The sequence below is a fragment of the Paramormyrops kingsleyae genome, chromosome 15 (genome assembly GCF_048594095.1).
Source record: "Paramormyrops kingsleyae isolate MSU_618 chromosome 15, PKINGS_0.4, whole genome shotgun sequence".
NCBI lineage: Eukaryota > Metazoa > Chordata > Actinopteri > Osteoglossiformes > Mormyridae > Paramormyrops > Paramormyrops kingsleyae.
In genome coordinates this window covers 12,190,498-12,211,584 of record NC_132811.1, presented here as the reverse complement: position 1 = coordinate 12,211,584, position 21,087 = coordinate 12,190,498, and the positions used below count along the sequence as shown (strand labels likewise).

Below are 21,087 nucleotides of genomic sequence, written 5' to 3'. Positions count from 1 at the left end.
AAGTTTGTACAGAACAATGAATGTATAGGTGTTATTCTTTTCAAGTTTACATGAAGATCGTTTGTTGGTTGGCATTAGGGCCAGAATTTTTGAAACCTTTCCTTAAGTTTGTGCTGTGAGAATATCCAGACACACATGTATGAAAGACCCGACCGATTTTGGTCTTCACTGAAACACAGGGGCGTCTTGCTCTTTACAAAAGTTTTGATACAGACTGAAATTTTCTCTGAACCGTAATGCAGAATTTGCTGGGTAATCACCAGGCACTGAAATGCAATAAATAGCACTTGTGCTGTGGGATGTGATTAATAGGTTTTAACAAAATAGTTTATTGTGTTTCATATTACACCATGATCAATGATGCACTTTCCCTCTGTGTATCAGAGGTCAACACCACGGTGAAATGTGATGGACGTTGTGATCAAAATTAAATATATACCATAGACACAGTATTTCAAAATGAATGAAGTAGCCTGCAGTTTTTTTACCATGTACACAGACAACGTTTGTCCATGTACAGTATGAACAAGCTGATGATCCTTCCTACAGTCATATTCTAGCATATCTTGGTGTCTAATTAAAAATGCATGTTATTTCAGCTGATTGGTATGAGAAAATGCAGTGATACATCTCCCAGTGCTGCTGCTTGTGGTCAGGCAAACCCCGTTTCCACTGCTCACTGACTCAAGAGCAGTGTTTCCAAAACCGGTCCTTGGGGACCCACAGCCGGTCCATGTTTTTGCTCCCTCCCAGCTCCTGGCACAAAGATGTGGACTGTCTGGCAGGGAGCTGGGAGGGAGCAAAAACGCGAACCGGCTGTGGGTCCCTGTGGACCCGGTTGGGAAACACTGCTCTAGTTCTTTGTAGGGTGTTGACTATCGACTGCCATATTTTCTCTTTTACGAGAAGAGGAGATTTTAAATAGGTCGTGCAATAAGCTGAATGAGAACCTCTCGCCCCCATCAGGAAATCGAGCTGATATGGCAAAGACTGCAGGGGAAATTCATTTTGCAGGTTCTCCAAAGGCTATTATCAGAGGGACCAGCATGACAGTCATGACCTGATGATGACAGTCAATTAATCTAAATAATTATTATACACTTTTGATGGAAAATAAATTATGGACTCAGTAGCCTAAACACTATAAAGATTTTCTACTGAGATTTAATTTTTAACATAACCATTTCGCAGACAAAAAATATACAGACATCAAAAGGCTTTAAAATCAAAGACAATAACCAATTTTATGAGACATCTTAAGCAGCACATAATGGAGTCCAACACTGCAATGCATACATCATTCTCTATATATTTTCCTCTAGTTTAATTCTTTCTTATTACCAAAATATACATCGTGATCAAATGCTTAGTTCAAATCAAAACCAAATTTTTTTTTAATGCTTTTAACAAAAGAGGGAGAAAATGTTACTATGTACTATTTAATATAAGTCAGTCATTCAGTCCAAATTAATCTTTGGAAAAATAAACTCATTTTCATAACATATAATTATATATATACTAAAAATATTGGACTGTACGTTTTCCTTTTTTTTATTACTTCACCTTGTTCTAACTAGCTACATATTTTGTGAGCTTCATAAATTATTGCTGCATGAATTTATTTTATGCAAGTATTTCAACATTTTTGTCTTATATTTTATTCTGGCATGCCTGATAACTTCTGGTCAAAGACTGATTTTTTAATATAAAGCTATCTACCTTTAAAATTCAAATGTGTTATTTATGATATATGTGTTGTATACACTGCTTATATGAATCATATGTTTATGTTTATTCAAAGGTACTTATGTCCTCCGTGTACATATGTATGTGTAATATGTAAACATATAAAATATGTACGTGTTATTAATAATAACAGCAGATAGAAAGATAAAGTGCAAAATGAAGGGAAAATGAATATTTGGGTGACTAGATAAGAAACAGGAAGCCATACTTGACTGTACAGTAATGGTCTGACTACCAGGGTGGGGGCTGCAACCAATGGCAGTTATCCAGGCTGACTTACTTGATACCATTTTCATTATATAAATAAATTGAATTAAATGTATGTACACAATTTGACCTGGTAAAATGCATACCAACACATTCTCAGAGATATTTCAATTTCTTTTCAATATTCCCACCATGGAATTTGTTTCCTGAAAACATATTTTAAAAAAGTCGGTCTATCATGTGAGGAAATGTATTTCTAATTTTAGAATGAAAAACTCGACATGAAATATATTCCTTTGAACGGGGTTACATGATTGTCAGAGCGTCATGGAAATTAGGTGCAGGGAGCATATTCTTCTGGATATTTAGGTTGGGTTCACAAAGCAGAGGTAAAACATGAAGATCATGATTCAGAATGAATTTACCAAATAAATTAAATGACATTTGCATGAAATTTAGGGGGACAGGAAATTTTCCCCAGTCAGAGCAGAAATCAAAGCCTTTTCCACGTTACCCATTTATTCCAAACACTTCAGAATACTAGCAAATGGTACTTCTATACTTTTCATTTTAATGATATATTAACACGTTAAAAAATTATCCCAAAAATTGTTATAACAGAAAAGTGACATTTATTATATCAGGAAATGTGCCCCTACAAACAATTAAAACCAAACTCATGTGGAAAAGATGAAAATGAATTACAGAATTTGTCATTTATAACAGAAAAAAAATCCATATTTTAACAAAAAAAAGTTTACACAGCTAAACCGTCTGAATCACAGTAGACATGACTTATTTACTTCTTCAACATTAAGAGAAACTGGGCAAAATGCGAGCTTAACAATAACCACAATATAGAGATAAACAAGTTTTAAATATATTCTGGATACTGTCACAATTAATGTACCTGTACTTCTGAAATAATTTATTTTTAAAAAAGTCCTGGTAAAGATTTATTACTTCTCGTGTCTGAAATCTGAATGTGGGGTGGGGGGAGGGGGGGGGGGTGCAGAGCGATGGCTGGAATTCTGGGCCAACTGTGCTGTCCGTTCCATGGAAAGAACCGGCGATTTTCTCTAGCTTTACGAAGAGAAAGTGATATCGGAAAGAGTCAACTCTGGGGACTACAACAAAGCTCCCCTCACAAAGCCACACGCGAGAAGCACCAGAGCAAGTCCGTGGCTTGCAGCTATCCTCGTACCTGTGGAAGAAATCAGAAGACATTGGCTCATCTCGGGGCTCTCAGGTGCACTTCCTTTAAGGCCTTTACAAAAAGGTCGCAGGTTGTACAAGAGGATGTGCACACCTTCATGAATTTCACATGTGGCAGTGAGTTGCAATATAGACCGTTCACTTGTATGGTTACAGCGTGTTCCTGTAGGGATCTGGGTCTCATATCGGAGGTAAGATCTTTGGCATGCATTATTAAAGGGAAAGCACTCAAATATCTTTCATTCCTATGCATGCAGCTTGTATGCATGTTTGTCTTTATAAATAAAAAGTCTTCTTAAATTAATATTGTATGCAGTAAAAGCTGAACGAACAGTGTAGCGATGGACACTTCACACAGCAAATTTATGATACGGTCTTGCGTCAAAGAAAACAACCTTTTAAAGGTATTTTTGGTTGTTATAAATTGGCTTTACATGCATATCAGCCAATAATGGAATAACTACCATTAATGTAATAACTGCCGATGATGTAACACATTGCAATAGAAATCAATAATGGAATAACTGGCCAATTTAGAAATTTTATTAAATTACTGGTAAGTTATTACATTATCGACTTTTAATACATTAAGAATGGAACAATTAATATGTTATTGGCAGTTATTAAATTAACACTAGCTATTATATTATTAGCTGCAACAACTATGGACAACAGCTGCTGTCCTATTTTGTTGATACCAACATTTCTGAGAGCGATTATGAAGAATGTGGAAGATTTGAAACATAGGCGATCTTTGTATGTACTTTGTTTTAGCATTAAGGGTCAGTCTGGAAACCAGGTTTATGTAGCATCTACCATGAACACAATGATATGGATCCTATTAAAATTTAAGCATAGTTCTATGTAAAACATAAAATTCCAATACATTACAGACACTGAAATTGATATATATACAGCCCTTCGTATTTTCAAAAATGAAAGGCTCTCTAGATAGAGTTCAAAAACATGTACACATAAAAATACTAAATACTGAGAAATATTTACTCAAATGTGAAAACATTTAGTGGATTTTACATTTGAATGCCCATGCAGATTTTCTCCAAGGGGAACTGTCATAGAGCACTTCCGTCTGGCTGAGCTTAATATCTTTAAAACAGCTATATGTAACCTGCTGTTCCTCTCCGCCAAGTTTAATTTGGCCTTGGGTGATCAAGTGGGTAGGGACATCGCAGAGGAGCTCCAGTAAAGGGGGTGTGGGGGGGAGCCATCAACATCATGGCCGATAATTATTTTTGAGGGTCACTTCAATACCAGAGCCTATAATGCCTGCTCCCATTGTCTTCCACACTGCTCTCAGGTATTAGAAGTCTATTATGCATCACTTTTAGCACTAATATGTGAACAAAAAAAGGATGCATACCTCACACCTTTAATTAGACTATTTGCCAAAATAGCACCTAATCATTTACGTTAAAACGAATTAATTGGATAATGTCATCAAAAATATTAATGAAGAGTCTACTGAAAATGTATTTGCATTCACTTCGGAACACCCTCTGTCACAGTGAGCACATAATTGCTGTAATTAATCTGACCCCTATTAAAGGAAAAGTTAAAGGATAAGTGATTACATCAAATGAAATCTGCAGCTCTGTGTTAATAATTGAAGGGAAATTACTGCATGAGTGTGGAAAAAAAAATCCTGTCTAGAAAGGGATCACGACACCTTTTAGTGGGGGTGGAACTGAAGGTTGGATTCCTAAAGACTTTTGCTTACAGAACATTAAACTGTGCAGTGCTTTAACATCTATAGCACCCGCACTGCACCAGCTGAAAAATGCAATTGAAAGAATGTTGCGTAAGATATGGGGGGGGGGGGGGGGAATCACATGATCAAATAAGATCCGCTAAGAGTCCAAACTGCCTGAAGTGAAAAGCATTTGCATTATAACGGAACGCACATTGTTTATGAATATCATTGCAATTGGAATTTAGAACATCTTGGATAGAGAAATATGTGTACCTACCAAAATAAAAACAACAAGGGTTGCATATTTTCCACCCTCCAATATCTCAAAAGATTTCAGTGCCACAATAATGGAATTTAGCCTGGGGTATTGGTGTAAGTCGATCCATGTCTTAGCTGCTTTCCCAAGCATGTGTTTCTGTCTCTGTTATATATTCTGTTGGTAAACTGCCACCATCTTTCTTGGGCTTCTGTGCTGGCAAATACTAGCCAGCTCGACTGGGCCATGGCGGGTGGTGGAAGGAATTCTATCATAGGACATTATAAGAATGTTGACGTCAGATTCTAAAGTGCATTTGTGGGTACTGAATTGCAGCCATTTGTGCAAACTCTTTTCCTTAATTTTGATTTCCTCACATTGGCTTAAGTGGTTGGGACCATTTTTTGCATTTTTTTATTTGTTGATTTATTTGACTTGGAGACAGAGATGACAGCAATCAGATCTTTACTGAATGAGTTCCATTCATCCGTTCAGCTATGAAAATGCTGCATTATAAGGAGTCAGTTGCATTTTTATTGAATGTATTTTACCTATAGATAGGGCAGTTAAATTTGTGAATACATACTTATTCAAAGGAAGGGCATTTTTAAAATCCTCTCTATTAAGCAGCTGTACGCAGAGCAAAGAATTTGCAGTTACACTTGAATGTGAATTATTCATTAAGTATTTATGTATCTCAAAAAGCAGTGGACTTGAAGTGCTATAAAAATGATACGGATGCTTCTTTCATGTACAGTTTACGTGCTAGAGCTGTAGTTTATGTGCTATAAACAGTAGTGGGTTTACACAGCAGGAATAAAATATACCCGGTAAAATGATAAAAAAATTATTAAAAGAACAGGCACTTTTTACAGAAGACATCTGTATAGCTAAACAGTGCCTACATCTATGTGTGGACCTTCAGAAAAGAAATGTATGGACAGTCATATGCTCTACATACGTAATATAATACTCGTATAATTTGGTTCAGTAGCCGTTAAATACATACAGTACCATAAGAATTCTAATCTTTAAAATATTGCATAGACACCGATAAGCAAAACATTTTGAGCAAGTGAAATGAATACGGGTGACTATATTTTAAAAATTGTATAAATAAATATCTGGGATATATTACACATGAGCCACTAATTGGTACTTGTGGTTAACATGTTGGAAGCCAAAGGAAAGGGCAGCAGTAAAGATCTGAGTGACTTTGATGAGGGCCAAATCGTCACAGCCAGTTGACTGGGTCAGAGAATCTCTGAAACGGCAAGCCTTCAGTCAGGCTGCTTTCAGTCAGCCATGGTGAGTACCTACTGAGAGTGGTCTGAGGAGGGAAAAAAACCACGAACCGCTAACAGGGTGTTGGATGGCCAAGACACATGACTGCAAGATGCGAATGAAGGCTATCCCATCTGATACAAAGCAACAGAAGGATTGCTGTGGCATAAAGGCCGTCAGTGTCATAAATAAGCAGTCATGACTGAAACACTGTATGTTTGTGTGTGTATAAAGCAAATCCCTGATTTAGCCACTATCCACCAACAGCTACTAGTAGCCACTGTTCAATGTGGTGGTGTAGCTCTTTTTTACTTCCAATTATTTCCACTCCATGAGTTTTTAGCATTGTTACAATCACTATGTACAGTAACTGTGCACTATGTAGTGAATCCCCTCCAGACTCAGCCAATAGTAGTCACACCTGTGTCAATGTGTGAAAATGATTACTGGATTCGCGTCTCTCCAGTGTGCTGCAATATATGCTTAAGCAGTGAGCGCTAAATTTTCCTCAAATAGCGGGAGGTAGCATAGCGATTAAAAATGTGTTAGTTAAAGGCTCCCGGTTCAGAGTCCCAGGAGGACCAGTGCTGTAATCCCCTTAAGCAAGGTGCTTATTTCATTTTGCTTTTGCTGAAAACATTTGCCATTTCAAAAATGATGTGACTAAATGTGGACGTGCTTCTTTACCAAATATTTAGCTGGATGAATGCCAGCAAATTAAGCAGTGAATAATTATCCTAAACTAGCAATGAATAATTCTTTGTATGCATTTTCCTGGTCGGCTTCTATAAGAGCCACCATATTTATTCAATTCGTTTAGTCCCGATTTGACTGAACATGTTTCTGCACCACTTAAAACCAATGATAATGTGTTTGTGTGATGTCTCTCTGCATCAGGCTTTATAACAGATATAAAACTTCAAAAAAAAAAAAATATATATATATATATACTTGTGAGCAAAAAACATGGGCCAAACTGAAAATTGCAAAATGTTAAGCTTTTAATGGGCTTAACAACAAAACACTGGTCATAATAATTAGCAAGACCTAAAAAATGCTCTCCAGAGCCCAGTGCCACCATTTGCTCATTTCTGCTGGTTGCTGCAGTGAACTGGTGAGGGAAAAGGCCGGAAACAGGGAAATTCATTTATACAGTCTTGTTAAAAGATAAAGTCATAAAAGGATTTAAATGATTGATATGAAATTCAAAATAACACATATCTGGGTATTCAGAATTTTCCAAAATATCCTCTGATTATTTGCAGTTAAAAGCTTAATGTTTTGCAATTTGGGTTTGGCGCATAATTTATTTATTTATTTATTTTTTGCCCAGGAGTACCCGATTATTTATTCACTTTATTCACGGTTTTTTCTGGAAAAACTCTAGACATGAAGCACAAGACCAACGTGTGTAAGATCATTTTATAACTAACCTCCAAAAAGACAAGAAAAACGTAAAGTTGGTAAACTTTAAAAAAGAAACAGATAGATAGACAGACAGATAGATTAAAAAAAAAATGAAATAAATAGAAAAATAAAACTACTGATCGGATCTGTCCATCATTTCGTTATGGAAGAAATGTTAATTTCCCGAATATGCTTTGGCAGATGCACTTACCTGATCCGTGACTGTGTTTCCCTGTTTTGGCTGATTTAGTCTGAGAGCTAGAGGTAGAGCGCACTCGCTGCTCGGACCCTGCGCCGTCGTGAGGCCCGGCGTGGTTGGCTTTGCGGGGCTTTTTGTCCGTCAGGTGCAGCGGCGCTGTTTTCTTCACCGCCTTGTTTCGCAGCTGAGCCGTGCCGTTCACGTGCAGGTGGGCCTGCACCTTGTATTCTCGCAGCTCCCCGTAGTTGGCGTCCGTGACTCGGCACTCGTACAAACCCTCGTCACTTTTTTCCACTCTGGATACTTGCAGCTTGTGAGAGATGTCGGTTCCTTGCACCCTTACGGTCTGCGGCAACAGAAAATTGCAAGGATCAACACAATAGGATTCATGGGACCACTGTGTATCTGATTGCATAGTTTGTATCTTCATACAATGTCATGTAATTACACAAATATTTTCTATATATTGTGACTGTACTTTTAATTTTATCACTTGCACTGTACAGCATCCACAGCCTGCAAAGTGAATGATAATTATCGATAATCATAGTATTTTAAAAAATGCACAATAAAAAAACTTGCATTGCGAATTCAGACCTGCCTAGACTGACACACTTCATGGAAGTCTCACGTATCTGGAACGATTTTTCCACACAATCGCCCTTCTTTTCTCACACATTCAAGTTTTTCCATTTTAGCACATTAATATTATTTTACTATTTTTATTCTCTTAACACATGTAGAATCATCTACCAGTTAAACTTTAAAACATTTATCCTGCCTAATTCTTTCTGACCCATCGTGGCTGTTTACTGTTAAATATAAAACCAGGCTTGGTTGATAAATTGATAACCTTCCTTTTAGTGTTTGTAGTAAGTTCAATGGTAATTATTATTTTCTTCTTCAAAGGACCAAATCTTGCCTTGCGTGCCATGGAAACCAAATGCAGAAAGTCACTGTTTCAATCAAAAGGAAGTTTACAAAGAGCAATAGCAAACCAGTTATGACCTGCAATGTTTTGCTGACATGTAATTATAATAATAAACCTGTTCATGCTTAAAAATTGTGGTTCTTTGCATTTAATTGGCTGAAGAAAAATGGACTTAAATCAACCAATTCGAAAGAAAAGTCTTCAGAAATAGGAAATATTTGGAAATTTCAGAAGCTCCTGCATAGTAACCTCCAAAAAATTCAAAATTCATAGCAAAATTCATCCAGTCCTCCTGCAAATTGGCACAACACCCTTGGCAGGTTTGTGAGTTATAAGTCACAATGAAACAAAAAGGTTTTTTATTGTTTAAAAATATGTAATTCATTTGTAAAATAAACAAATTTCAAGGCTTACGCTAATTTTTGTCCCCTCGTCATCCAGGTCGGGTGGCGTAATTTCCATCTAAAAAAATACAGGACGATTGTTAAACCACACAAGTTAAATTACACAATTACATTTTGACATGCAGTAGATACATACAGTAATGTAAGATTTTTTTTCTATGTACACCAAATGGCAAATGAAACAACTGACGCAGTTAAGCTTACAGGGCAGAATGAGCATTGCACAAAAAAAGACATAAATCATAGTCTCAATGACTGGAAAAGCGATGGCCTCAGACATACACTTTGAGGGATAACGCAGTTTCATCAATGTCAATAAATGTTTTATGACTGTCATTGACCTGTTTTGGGGAGGGGAAAAGCTGTACCGACAAGGAAGACGGCTGCTTAGACAAGCAAAGAAACAAAACTGTAATGCTAGATATACCATGTACACTGTGATTCTATAAATATATACATGCACTGGTTTTAAAAATTATCTTAAAGAAAACTGTAGGGATGTAGAGTTCATAGATTTAATGAAAATCAATTTCATTTATTTGAGACATTAATTGCATCTCTAGGTACACTGCACAAGGGCTAAAACTAATTTTAAGGGTGGTAAACAAACCACCTCTGGTAAAAGATATCGACTAATGTATGGTATATAATGCATTTACAGGGCTATTTTATTATATACAGATACATAATATATTTTTGATGCTGATTTTTGTTTTAGAAGACAAAACTGCTTGTTTCAAAATGGTGAAATCATTAGGAAACGCACGACATTTCACTTTAAAACAAATTATAATATAGCAATTTCTTCATTTCAGTGCAAGCCTTATTTAATTTTTGTCCCTGAATACAAAATCTATAGCCTGAAACCCTTTCTAGCTCGTACCTCTTCCGCTAGATTGATTAAGAGGGCTTTAAGGGGCAATGCTTAACTACAAATGCCTAGGCTGTCCACCCCAGCGGCACACAAGACACCTTCAGCAGATTTCATTACTGCCACGAAATCAATTCAAATTAGTGACTATAAATTATGACTGATAGCACAGCCAGAGAGAAAGGCTTGAGTTCAGCAGCGAAGGCACAGTGGGGGCAGTGGCATGCAAGAGTTAGGTTGTATAAATAATTGCTAAAGACATGCATTTTTTTTGTACAGTACATCCTGTTCGTCCCTTTGCTTTATGTGCAAAGGCTAAGTAATATTAGCCTTTCTCATTAATTGCTCAACATTTATATTTACTCCCACATACCAAATGAGGATTCTGTTAGAGGTGACCTACAGTCAGGGGCCTGTCTCGAGTATACCAAGGTTTGGGGCTTAGCCCGCATGTTGTCTATATGCCCACCCTCCATACCCTCTTCTGTCTTCCCTCCATACCCTCTTCTGTCTTCTCTCCATACTCTCTTCCCTTCTCTTTGCAACCTCACTGAGAAGAAAAAGGCAGTCTTGTAGCTCCTAAATATTCGACATTAGAACAGGAATTAATCTGCAAAGCTACAAAGACTATTATCACCTCGAACTGACAATGACCGTGGCTCTCCTCGTTATATACAGGGCTGCCGACCCTCGCGCATCTGGTGTGACACTCATGCTTTCAGACTCTCACACTCGTGCAAGAAATCTTACAGCAGATGTATATTATTCTATTTATAAATCTAAAATGATTATTTGCAAGGTAATAAAACTGTTACATACATGGATATGCATGTGCGTGCAGAATTGTCTCGAATTGAAAATCTCACTCCAGCCAGCTGTTGAAAGTTGGCAATCCTATATATAGCAGTCTTGATTTATTTTTAGCACAAGTTTTATCAAAGACAATATATTCAAGTCAGTCTCATTTGATTAAACATGCTGTCCCTGTAGCTACTACTAACTGTTTCCTACTTAACGGCACCCTCCTGCTCCAGAGGTCCAACAAGCAACAAAAAAAACCTTCTGATGTCCATCGACATCTAGCTAGCCTAAAGTAGCCAGCATTTAAGTGAATACAGTGACTTTCCGATCAGATTCCAATGTTCAAATGGTCGAACGTATCTGACCATTGCCAACCTATGCTATGACCCCACCATTTAAAGGGGAATGTAACCTTCCGTTGGCAGGACAGGTTCGGAGCTATAAAAAAAATAAAAATTCCAGGGCCTAAACACGGCCCTACCCACACTCTCTACTATCACGGCACTATTTAAGGCATCCATCATTTTACATCTTTCTGACTTATGTAAATACATATATTTATATATTGCTTTCATATTTTGTTTAATTTGACATTTTCATGCTTTATCTTTTTCATTATTCAGTCTTTCTAATTTTTAAGTGTAGTCTCAGGAGCAGGTGGTAAGGCATTTTACATGTATGTTGTATGTTTGGGTTCACCACAAATAAATTTTAAATTGATTTGGAAACAACACATTTAAATGAAAACCAGTTTTTCAATAACATGTTATAGGGAAAGCTAGTGTGCTGTTTGCCTGAAAAAAACAATGTGTTCCAGAATCATTTGCCTCAGAAAACAATGTGTTTCGGAATCATTTGCCTGTAAAAATAACGTGTTGCAGAATCATGTGCTTGAGTGAATCAGTTGAATATTGAGCTTTAGTAGAAATATTGTTTAACAGTGTTTATTGATATTCTTATTGAATATGGAATTGGCACACTAAAGTGATGATGGCATAAAACATTTAATATTGACCCTGTTTAACTTCTGTTTACGTTTGAGAAAAAGCAGATATGCCGAGGTACAAGATCATTTATCTGTCATCAAGCCACTTATCCAGTATAAAATCAGGATGAATCTCATGACACAAAACGGTGGGGGGGGGGGGGGGGGGGGGGGGGATGGGTGCACAAAGAAATACAGTACACTACTTTTTTATATTATACATTTTATATATGTCATATTTGCATAGCGGTGTGCAACGTATTTGAAAGAAATATTGATCATTCAAGCATTCAAAACAGCTGACTCCCCCCACCCCCTGGCCCTCCCCAACCCCGAAGACGTGAGGCGGCAGTGCTAGTCGCAGTACCATTCTGCCATTTTAAAATCATTTTTTATTCTTTGAAAATATTATTCGCTCAATATTTGTCTATTCCCATACTTAACAACCAGTTTACAAACAATTTAGATTCAATCTGTGTGCTTTCATGCGGGAAGACAGAGTGCCGTTTATATGTTTTAATTAACCATCTGAAGATACGGAAGTGCACCCTGACAACAGGTTCGACTTCAATGCACCTGTTAGAAATGGCTGCACCTGACCGTTTGCCCTGCAGAAGCTGATGCACAGCGAAACGTAACACCCATACAGACAGAAGTCGAAATGAAGACATGTCATTTCTGTGAGGAGAGGAAAATACAGCCTGACTTAAATCCATGATGATATGAAGCAGGAGAGTTGTTAAAAACACAAGCTGGCTCCTTGACTACTGCAGGTTATTTGCCTCTAAAGCGTTTTACTTTTTGCTGACACTAGGGGCAGTGTGTAGGCTCCAAGCAACAGCCCAAGTCTGGGGACATGAGTCATTTATTCTGAAAAATGATGCCAAGTGGACTTAAGCCCAGAAAACTATTTTGCTGAGTAAAGACTTTCTCCCTTCAGTCTGCCCTTTATTAAAAAAAAAACCTCAAGATTAAGTAGGTAATGCTGATAAGTGGTTATTAAGAAAGAGTCCGCATTTAATTATTTGATGCCTATTTAAAAAAATGCATTTTGTTACAATTATTTTATTTTTTATACTTTCTCTGAAAAAAAGTCAGATAACGAGATTGGAAACTGGATCCTTGGCCAGCATCAACCATTACAGCAATCAGTGAAATGACAATAATCACAGAAGCAAAGCTGCTCTCTAATCCTCAGTAGATATTTTCCCTTTGTCTTCAATTAAACGAACCTGGAAGACAATTGTAAAAATGAGCAGCAATGAGAGTTCAGGAATTCTGTAGTATTTGTGCAAAGTAATCAGTCATAAGCCCTCCCTGCAGGTGTGGAAAATCCAATTTCTTCAGTCCCCAGGAGGCATCAAGAAAGAAACTTAAACCAGGAAAGAATTAAACCAACTTCCAAATGCCCCCCCCCCCCCCCAATTAAAACAATACAATTAACAGAGATACACTTATAAAATGTCCAATATTTTACACTATGTGCAGTGTCCACATTGATAGAAATACAGTGTGAAATATACAGTAGCAATAACAACCAACTCATTATTCGTGTACATATGAACAGACAGATAGTAGCTGGAGTGTGTTCATGACTCATATTTCTGCATAGCTTACAAGAACATAAAAATATCTTGTTTTCATTTAAGACCATTTTTATTTAAATAGATACAACACCCATTATGAAATTTCAAACACATCTGCAGAAAAATTACTCAAAACAAAATATTATTAAATTCTAAATATTTCTGGAGAAAATATTTTATCTATACCGTTTTGCTCTCCATGGGACACACAGACACATATAAAGATGAGAGTAATCTTGGGTGTCACAGTGCAGGGACTGCCAGCATCCCTAGACCACATGTGGGGGTCTAGCTCAAGGGCACAATGGCAGTATCAGTCTGTCAAACTAGCAAGCTACTGTTGACATGCACAGAGTTCCAAATCACTTAGCCACACCTCATATTCAAAGAGAAGTAAAATATTAATGTGCAGAATTACTACACTTGCAACAAAGTAGGCCAGGACTCTAGTTCAATAGAAAGAGATTACAGTTTAGTTACACATGGTGTAGGTTCCTGGTTTGTAGGATGACAACAAGACAGGCAGCACTGCCAACATGCCCATGTTAGGATGAAGGCTTAGGGCGGGCACATGCGTGTGCAGCCCAAATGCCAACCATGCTAATGCTAACTGCACCTATGACAAACATTCTTCTTTTCTCATTTCTACATTGTTCCGACCGATTCACAGAGCACATGAAAAACTCTTATGGTTCTTACTGTCATTGACTAATGCTTTTGAGCTACAGTACAGTATCTGATTTACATTTGCAATATAAATACTGGCATAGCAAAGGGTAACTGCTAGTCATTACTATATGAAACCGCTCTTTAATTAATCATTTAGTTTACACATTCAGATTAATGCAGTTTCTAAATGAGCATCGTGCTTTTTCATGTAAGGGACCAAACCTGCAGAAAATTGATGTCCAAATAAAAAATGCATCAAAACAAAGCTGGTGGATAAAAGTAGCTTTGAATCCGAACAGCACATCTCTTTGCTAAGGTTGTAAAATAAGATAATTCCCTTAATCTAGGTCCCTTTTGCACTGTGCTGAATTTCAGTTTTATGGGATACTTCATCTCAATGAGATGTGTTTCACTTACAGGTGCTTAGCAAACTATCAAAAGAACCATACATTTAACCGAGAAAATGCATTAGCCTACTACTGAAGCTAATTATACCATAATGAATTTAGCATTTCAATTATACATTCAGGCATAAATTCCAGCATTCGTCATTTCTGGTAATCAACATTATAAACTGGCTTCTTGCTTTATGGGCTGTCAAAAATTTTGCTGGTGAAATTTTATTACATTGTAATCGTGGATGTCTTTTTAGTCAGGGAGGTAGCTTGAAACAATGCAATGCGTTCCTGTTTCTGTCTGCCTGCACAATTTTTTTTTTCCTCATTTCTGAACTAATAGGAACATTTTTAAATACTCAGGGAAAGAATGACATAGCATCCTAGCTCTTAATAAATTGCAAAAAAATGTTGAAAATATTTGGAAACGCTTTACATTGATTGCACCATCATAGTTCATTCATAATGCATTCACAGAATACTCGTAAGCAGCATGCAAATATTCTTTAACATCCTAACATATATGAACAGCTTTTATATACATTAATGATACAAACATTGTATGATGATAAGAAATATTATAATCATATTATCTTGTAATGTTTGTTATTAATGTATATTAAAGCAGTTAAGATGTGTTAGGGTATTAAGGTATACTTTCATGCTGAATATGCATGTTCTAGGAATGCTTTTTGAAGGTGCACTGAGTATCCCACAAATGCATCATTAAAGCTTTATGAAGGTGCACTTAATGTAAAGAATTACCAAATATTTCAAGTGTAAGCACGTTTAAAAGAGGTTACTATCTTTATAGTGAAAGCCCACTCTTCTTTTTTACTTTGGGCAATCTGAGTCATGATCTGCAAGCTAACGTTACTAAGAAGTTTACTGTGACAGACTGTCAAACAGTGACGGTGTCAAATACTGTAGCTGCACCTCTGATTCAGAGATCGCCTTCAATGAGCCCAGGATACTACCCTCTAACATTCTCATCTGACTGGCATGATCCATCTCTAGGAATCAAATGGAGCATTGCGTCATTATCTGTCTCCATCATAAACAGAGGAGGGGTCATGGAGTTAGGGTGGTCAGCTCTGCTTCTTGTTGAATAGAGCATAGCTGCATTACCATCTCATGATGTTGGCAGGCCTCCAGAACAGTGACTCCTCAGACACCAAACATGAATTATATTTTTAGGAGTTACTAACAGTATTCTGTCACATGCTCTATAGCCATGTCCATTACAAGGTTGCAGGGAGCCTGGGTCTACCCCCAGGAAGCACAGGGCACAAGGAGAGGGACACCCTGGATGGGATGCCAGTGCATCACAGGGCACAAGGAGAGGGACACCCTGGAGGGGATGCCAGTGCATCACAGGGCACAAGGAGAGGGACACCCTGGATGGGATGCCAGTCCATCACAGGGCACAAGGAGAGGGACACCCTGGATGGGATGCCAGTGCATCACAGGGCACAAGGAGAGGGACACCCTGGATGGGATGCCAGTGCATCACAGGGCACAAGGAGAGGGACACCCTGGAGGGGATGCCAGTGCATCACAGGGCACAAGGAGAGGGACACCCTGGATGGGATGCCAGTCCATCACAGGGCACAAGGAGAGGGACACCCTGGATGGGATGCCAGTGCATCACAGGGCACAAGGAGAGGGACACCCTGGATGGGATGCCAGTGCATCACAGGGCACAAGGAGAGGGACACCCTGGATGGGATGCCAGTGCATCACAGGGCACAAGGAGAGGGACACCCTGGATGGGATGCCAGTGCATCACAGGGCACAAGGAGAGGGACACCCTGGATGGGATGCCAGTGCATCACAGGGCACAAGGAGAGGGACACCCTGGAGGGGATGCCAGTGCATCACAGGGCACAAGGAGAGGGACACCCTGGAGGGGATGCCAGTGCATCACAGGGCACAAGGAGAGGGACACCCTGGATGGGATGCCAGTGCATCACAGGGCACAAGGAGAGGGACACCCTGGATGGGATGCCAGTGCATCACAGGGCACAAGGAGAGGGACACCCTGGATGGGATGCCAGTGCATCACAGGGCACAAGGAGAGGGACACCCTGGAGGGGATGCCAGTGCATCACAGGGCACAAGGAGAGGGACACCCTGGATGGGATGCCAGTCCATCACAGGGCACAAGGAGAGGGACACCCTGGATGGGATGCCAGTGCATCACAGGGCACAAGGAGAGGGACACCCTGGATGGGATGCCAGTGCATCACAGGGCACAAGGAGAGGGGCACCCTGGATGGGATGCCAGTGCATTGCAGGGCACAAGGAGAGGGACACCCTGGATGGGATGCCAGTCCATCACAGGGCACAAGGAGAGGGACACCCTGGATGGGATGCCAGTGCATCACAGGGCACAAGGAGAGGGACACCCTGGAGGGGATGCCAGTGCATCACAGGGCACAAGGAGAGGGACACCCTGGATGGGATGCCAGTGCATCACAGGGCACAAGGAGAGGGACACCCTGGAGGGGATGCCAGTGCATCACAGGGCACAAGGAGAGGGACACCCTGGATGGGATGCCAGTGCATCACAGGGCACAAGGAGAGGGACACCCTGGAGGGGATGCCAGTGCATCACAGGGCACAAGGAGAGGGACACCCTGGATGGGATGCCAGTGCATCACAGGGCACAAGGAGAGGGACACCCTGGATGGGATGCCAGTGCATCACAGGGCACAAGGAGAGGGACACCCTGGAGGGGATGCCAGTGCATCACAGGGCACAAGGAGAGGGACACCCTGGATGGGATGCCAGTCCATCACAGGGCACAAGGAGAGGGACACCCTGGATGGGATGCCAGTGCATCACAGGGCACAAGGAGAGGGACACCCTGGATGGGATGCCAGTGCATCACAGGGCACAAGGAGAGGGGCACCCTGGATGGGATGCCAGTGCATTGCAGGGCACAAGGAGAGGGACACCCTGGATGGGATGCCAGTCCATCACAGGGCACAAGGAGAGGGACACCCTGGATGGGATGCCAGTGCATCACAGGGCACAAGGAGAGGGACACCCTGGAGGGGATGCCAGTGCATCACAGGGCACAAGGAGAGGGACACCCTGGATGGGATGCCAGTGCATCACAGGGCACAAGGAGAGGGACACCCTGGATGGGATGCCAGTGCATCACAGGGCACAAGGAGAGGGACACCCTGGAGGGGATGCCAGTGCATCACAGGGCACAAGGAGAGGGACACCCTGGATGGGATGCCAGTGCATCACAGGGCACAAGGAGAGGGACACCCTGGATGGGATGCCAGTGCATCACAGGGCACAAGGAGAGGGACACCCTGGAGGGGATGCCAGTGCATCACAGGGCACAAGGAGAGGGACACCCTGGATGGGATGCCAGTGCATCACAGGGCACAAGGAGAGGGACACCCTGGATGGGATGCCAGTGCATCACAGGGCACAAGGAGAGGGACACCCTGGAGGGGATGCCAGTGCATCACAGGGCACAAGGAGAGGGACACCCTGGATGGGATGCCAGTGCATCACAGGGCACAAGGAGAGGGACACCCTGGATGGGATGCCAGTGCATCACAGGGCACAAGGAGAGGGACACCCTGGATGGGATGCCAGTGCATCACAGGGCACAAGGAGAGGGACACCCTGGATGGGATGCCAGTGCATCACAGGGCACAAGGAGAGGGACACCCTGGATGGGATGCCAGTGCATCACAGGGCACAAGGAGAGGGACACCCTGGATGGGATGCCAGTGCATCACAGGGCACAAGGAGAGGGACACCCTGGATGGGATGCCAGTGCATCACAGGGCACAAGGAGAGGGACACCCTGGATGGGTGCCAGTGCATCACAGGGCACAAGGAGAGGGACACCCTGGACGGGATGCCAGTGCATCACAGGGCACAAGGAGAGGGACACCCTGGACGGGATGCCAGTGCATCACAGGGCACAAGGAGAGGGACACCCTGGACGGGATGCCAGTGCATCACAGGGCACAAGGAGAGGGACACCCTGGACGGGATGCCAGTGCATCACAGGGCACAAGGAGAGGGACACCCTGGATGGGATGCCAGTCCATTGCAGGGTATTGACACTCTTACACATCATGAGAAATTTAGAGACACCCACCACATTTTTGTGGAATGAGTCGAGAATAACTCCTCCCCCTCCTCTAGTTGTTGTTGTTATTATTATTATTATTATTATTATTAATAGTAGTAGTAGTACGTGATCAGTTTCTCCCTCTGATGACCTAGACCAGGATATGTGGTTTGAAAATGGATGGACAATAAAAAGCCTTGATTATTATTAATGATAAGGGAAGTGATGCTACGATATAATTCCTTGGTAAGTCCCCACCTAGAATACTGTGTGCAGGTTTGGTCACCATACCTTAAGTAGGACATTGCTGCCTTGGAAAAGGTGCAACGGATGGCTACGAGAATGATTCCTGGTCTTAGAGGAATGTCTTATGAGGAGAGGTTAGCTGAGCTGAATCTGTTTAGCCTCGAGCAAAGGAGATTAAGGGGGGACATGATCCAGGTATATAAGATTCTAATGGTTCTGGATGCTGTTCAGCCAAATGGCTATTTCAATATTAGTTTAAATACTAGAACTTGTGGCCATAAGTGGAAATTAGCGGGAGAACATTTTAAAACGAATTTGAGAAAGCACTTTACACAGCGTGCAGTTAGAGTATGGAATAGTCTTCCTGCTAGTGCAGTGCAAGCTAAAACCCTGGGTTCCTTTAAATCAGAGCTAGATAAGATTTTAACAACTCTGAGCTATTAGTTAAGTTCTCCCCAAATGAGTTTAATGGGCCGAATGGCCTCCTCTCGTTTGTAAATCTCTTATGTTCTTATGGTTTTATAGCAATTCATATCAGGTAAGATGTGCAATATGTGTGTGTGTGTGTGAGTGAGTGGGTATACCTGACCTTATGCGGACACAATATCCCCACAATGTGATGATTACCCCTTTCTTTGCCCTTATGGGGACCAGCTTCTGTTTGTGTCTGTGTGTGTGTGTGTGGGGGGGGGGGGGGGGGGGCGGAGGTGAGCACGAGAACAAACATAAACAGTCCAGCTTATAGCAAAGACTCAGCAGGATGTCCCAGGTTGATTGATGCCTCAGACCTCCATTAAATATTTGGACACAACCTTTGGCTTCCATCCATGACTGGCAGCTTCAAATGACTCCCACCCAGGAGATGTGGCCTCGGTCAGCAATCACAGATATCAGCGCTGGAGGCAGTTCCAATATAACCCCCCCCCCATTGTTTTAGGCCATAAAGTTTGGTGTCTAGCAAGTCACATTTCCATCTGCTCGATAAATATAAGGATAGGAACCACCTGAGATGGCTACAGTATCGGCTTGCCATTCACAGCCTGCTCTCTGGCTGAGCATGCACAACAGGAGCAGATATATCTCATGAACGTACCGGTACCTCTTCTGTTCTGTTGCAGCAAAGCCCAATGCTAACGTAGCAATATTATCAATTTAAAATAATAATCTGGATATTTTGCTGAATAAAAATGTATATTTCAAGAAGCAAGGGGTGGGTGAATTCAATCAGGAAGAGCACGAATAAAAGGAGAGAGAGAGAGAAATATTCTTTAGTATCTTGGAGACATTTGGAATCTTTAAATCGTTTAAAGTCATGGATTTTCAGTTTTTCCCAAAAGACAACAATTTTTGCAAGATTTACATTTTTTTCCTAATTTTTTTCCCACCAGCAAACTACTCATAAAATAACAGGCCTTTGAGACACATTATTATCAATGTTCCACTTATTCTAGTTCCAGACAATAAACTTTCATTCAAAAGTACTCGGCCAATTCTGGCAATAGAACAAAGGCTACCATTGCCATTTCCTACTGAGAATTTTCCAGGCATGATGCATCATCACTACTGGGAACCACATATGGCTTAGTAGTCAGGAACAATGCGAGTTTAGCCTACATGTTTGTACATGATGATTCTTTATATCACATTCAGTCTTGATCTCAGTGACTGCCAATCTCAATTATTTAAACAGCAGCAACAACAAAAAGCTTATTAAACCTTCCCACATTCCTAACCTTGCTGCTAATTTGCTTTAGACCAATGTAACAAAAAAAAACAATGATGCAAACAAGGGTACAATGATAATGATGTAACTGATCAGCGTTAGGTAATTCAGGTCCAGAGAGTAAAAGTCCTGACCGGGATTTTATTTCAACCAACTAGTTGAGCATAGAGCTTAGATCGGGCCCAAAAAATTAAACCCGATCCTACCCGAGCCCGTGCACCTTGTGTCCGAGCCCGACCCGGTCCGACACATTAACTGTAATTATGAGCCCGAGCCCGATTTAAACCCGACTATTTTTTAATACGTGAGCCGTTGTAACAGACGTTCTCAACTACAATTCTAA

General features: G+C 40.7%; 1 protein-coding gene across 1 annotated transcript in view; it reads right to left on the bottom strand.

The window, feature by feature from the left end:
- Nucleotides 1-819: 819 nt before the first annotated feature.
- LOC111854411 (V-set and transmembrane domain-containing protein 2A) overlaps nt 820-21,087 on the bottom strand; it is a 37,010-nt gene continuing 16,742 nt past the window's right edge. The window contains exons 3-5 of the mRNA XM_023832335.2: nt 9,371-9,418; nt 8,038-8,371; nt 820-3,157 (exon numbers count right to left, since the gene is read on the bottom strand). Of these exons, the coding sequence (XP_023688103.1) occupies nt 3,081-3,157; nt 8,038-8,371; nt 9,371-9,418 (459 nt within the window). The 3' untranslated portion in view covers nt 820-3,080. The remainder of the gene's footprint in view (nt 3,158-8,037; nt 8,372-9,370; nt 9,419-21,087) is intronic.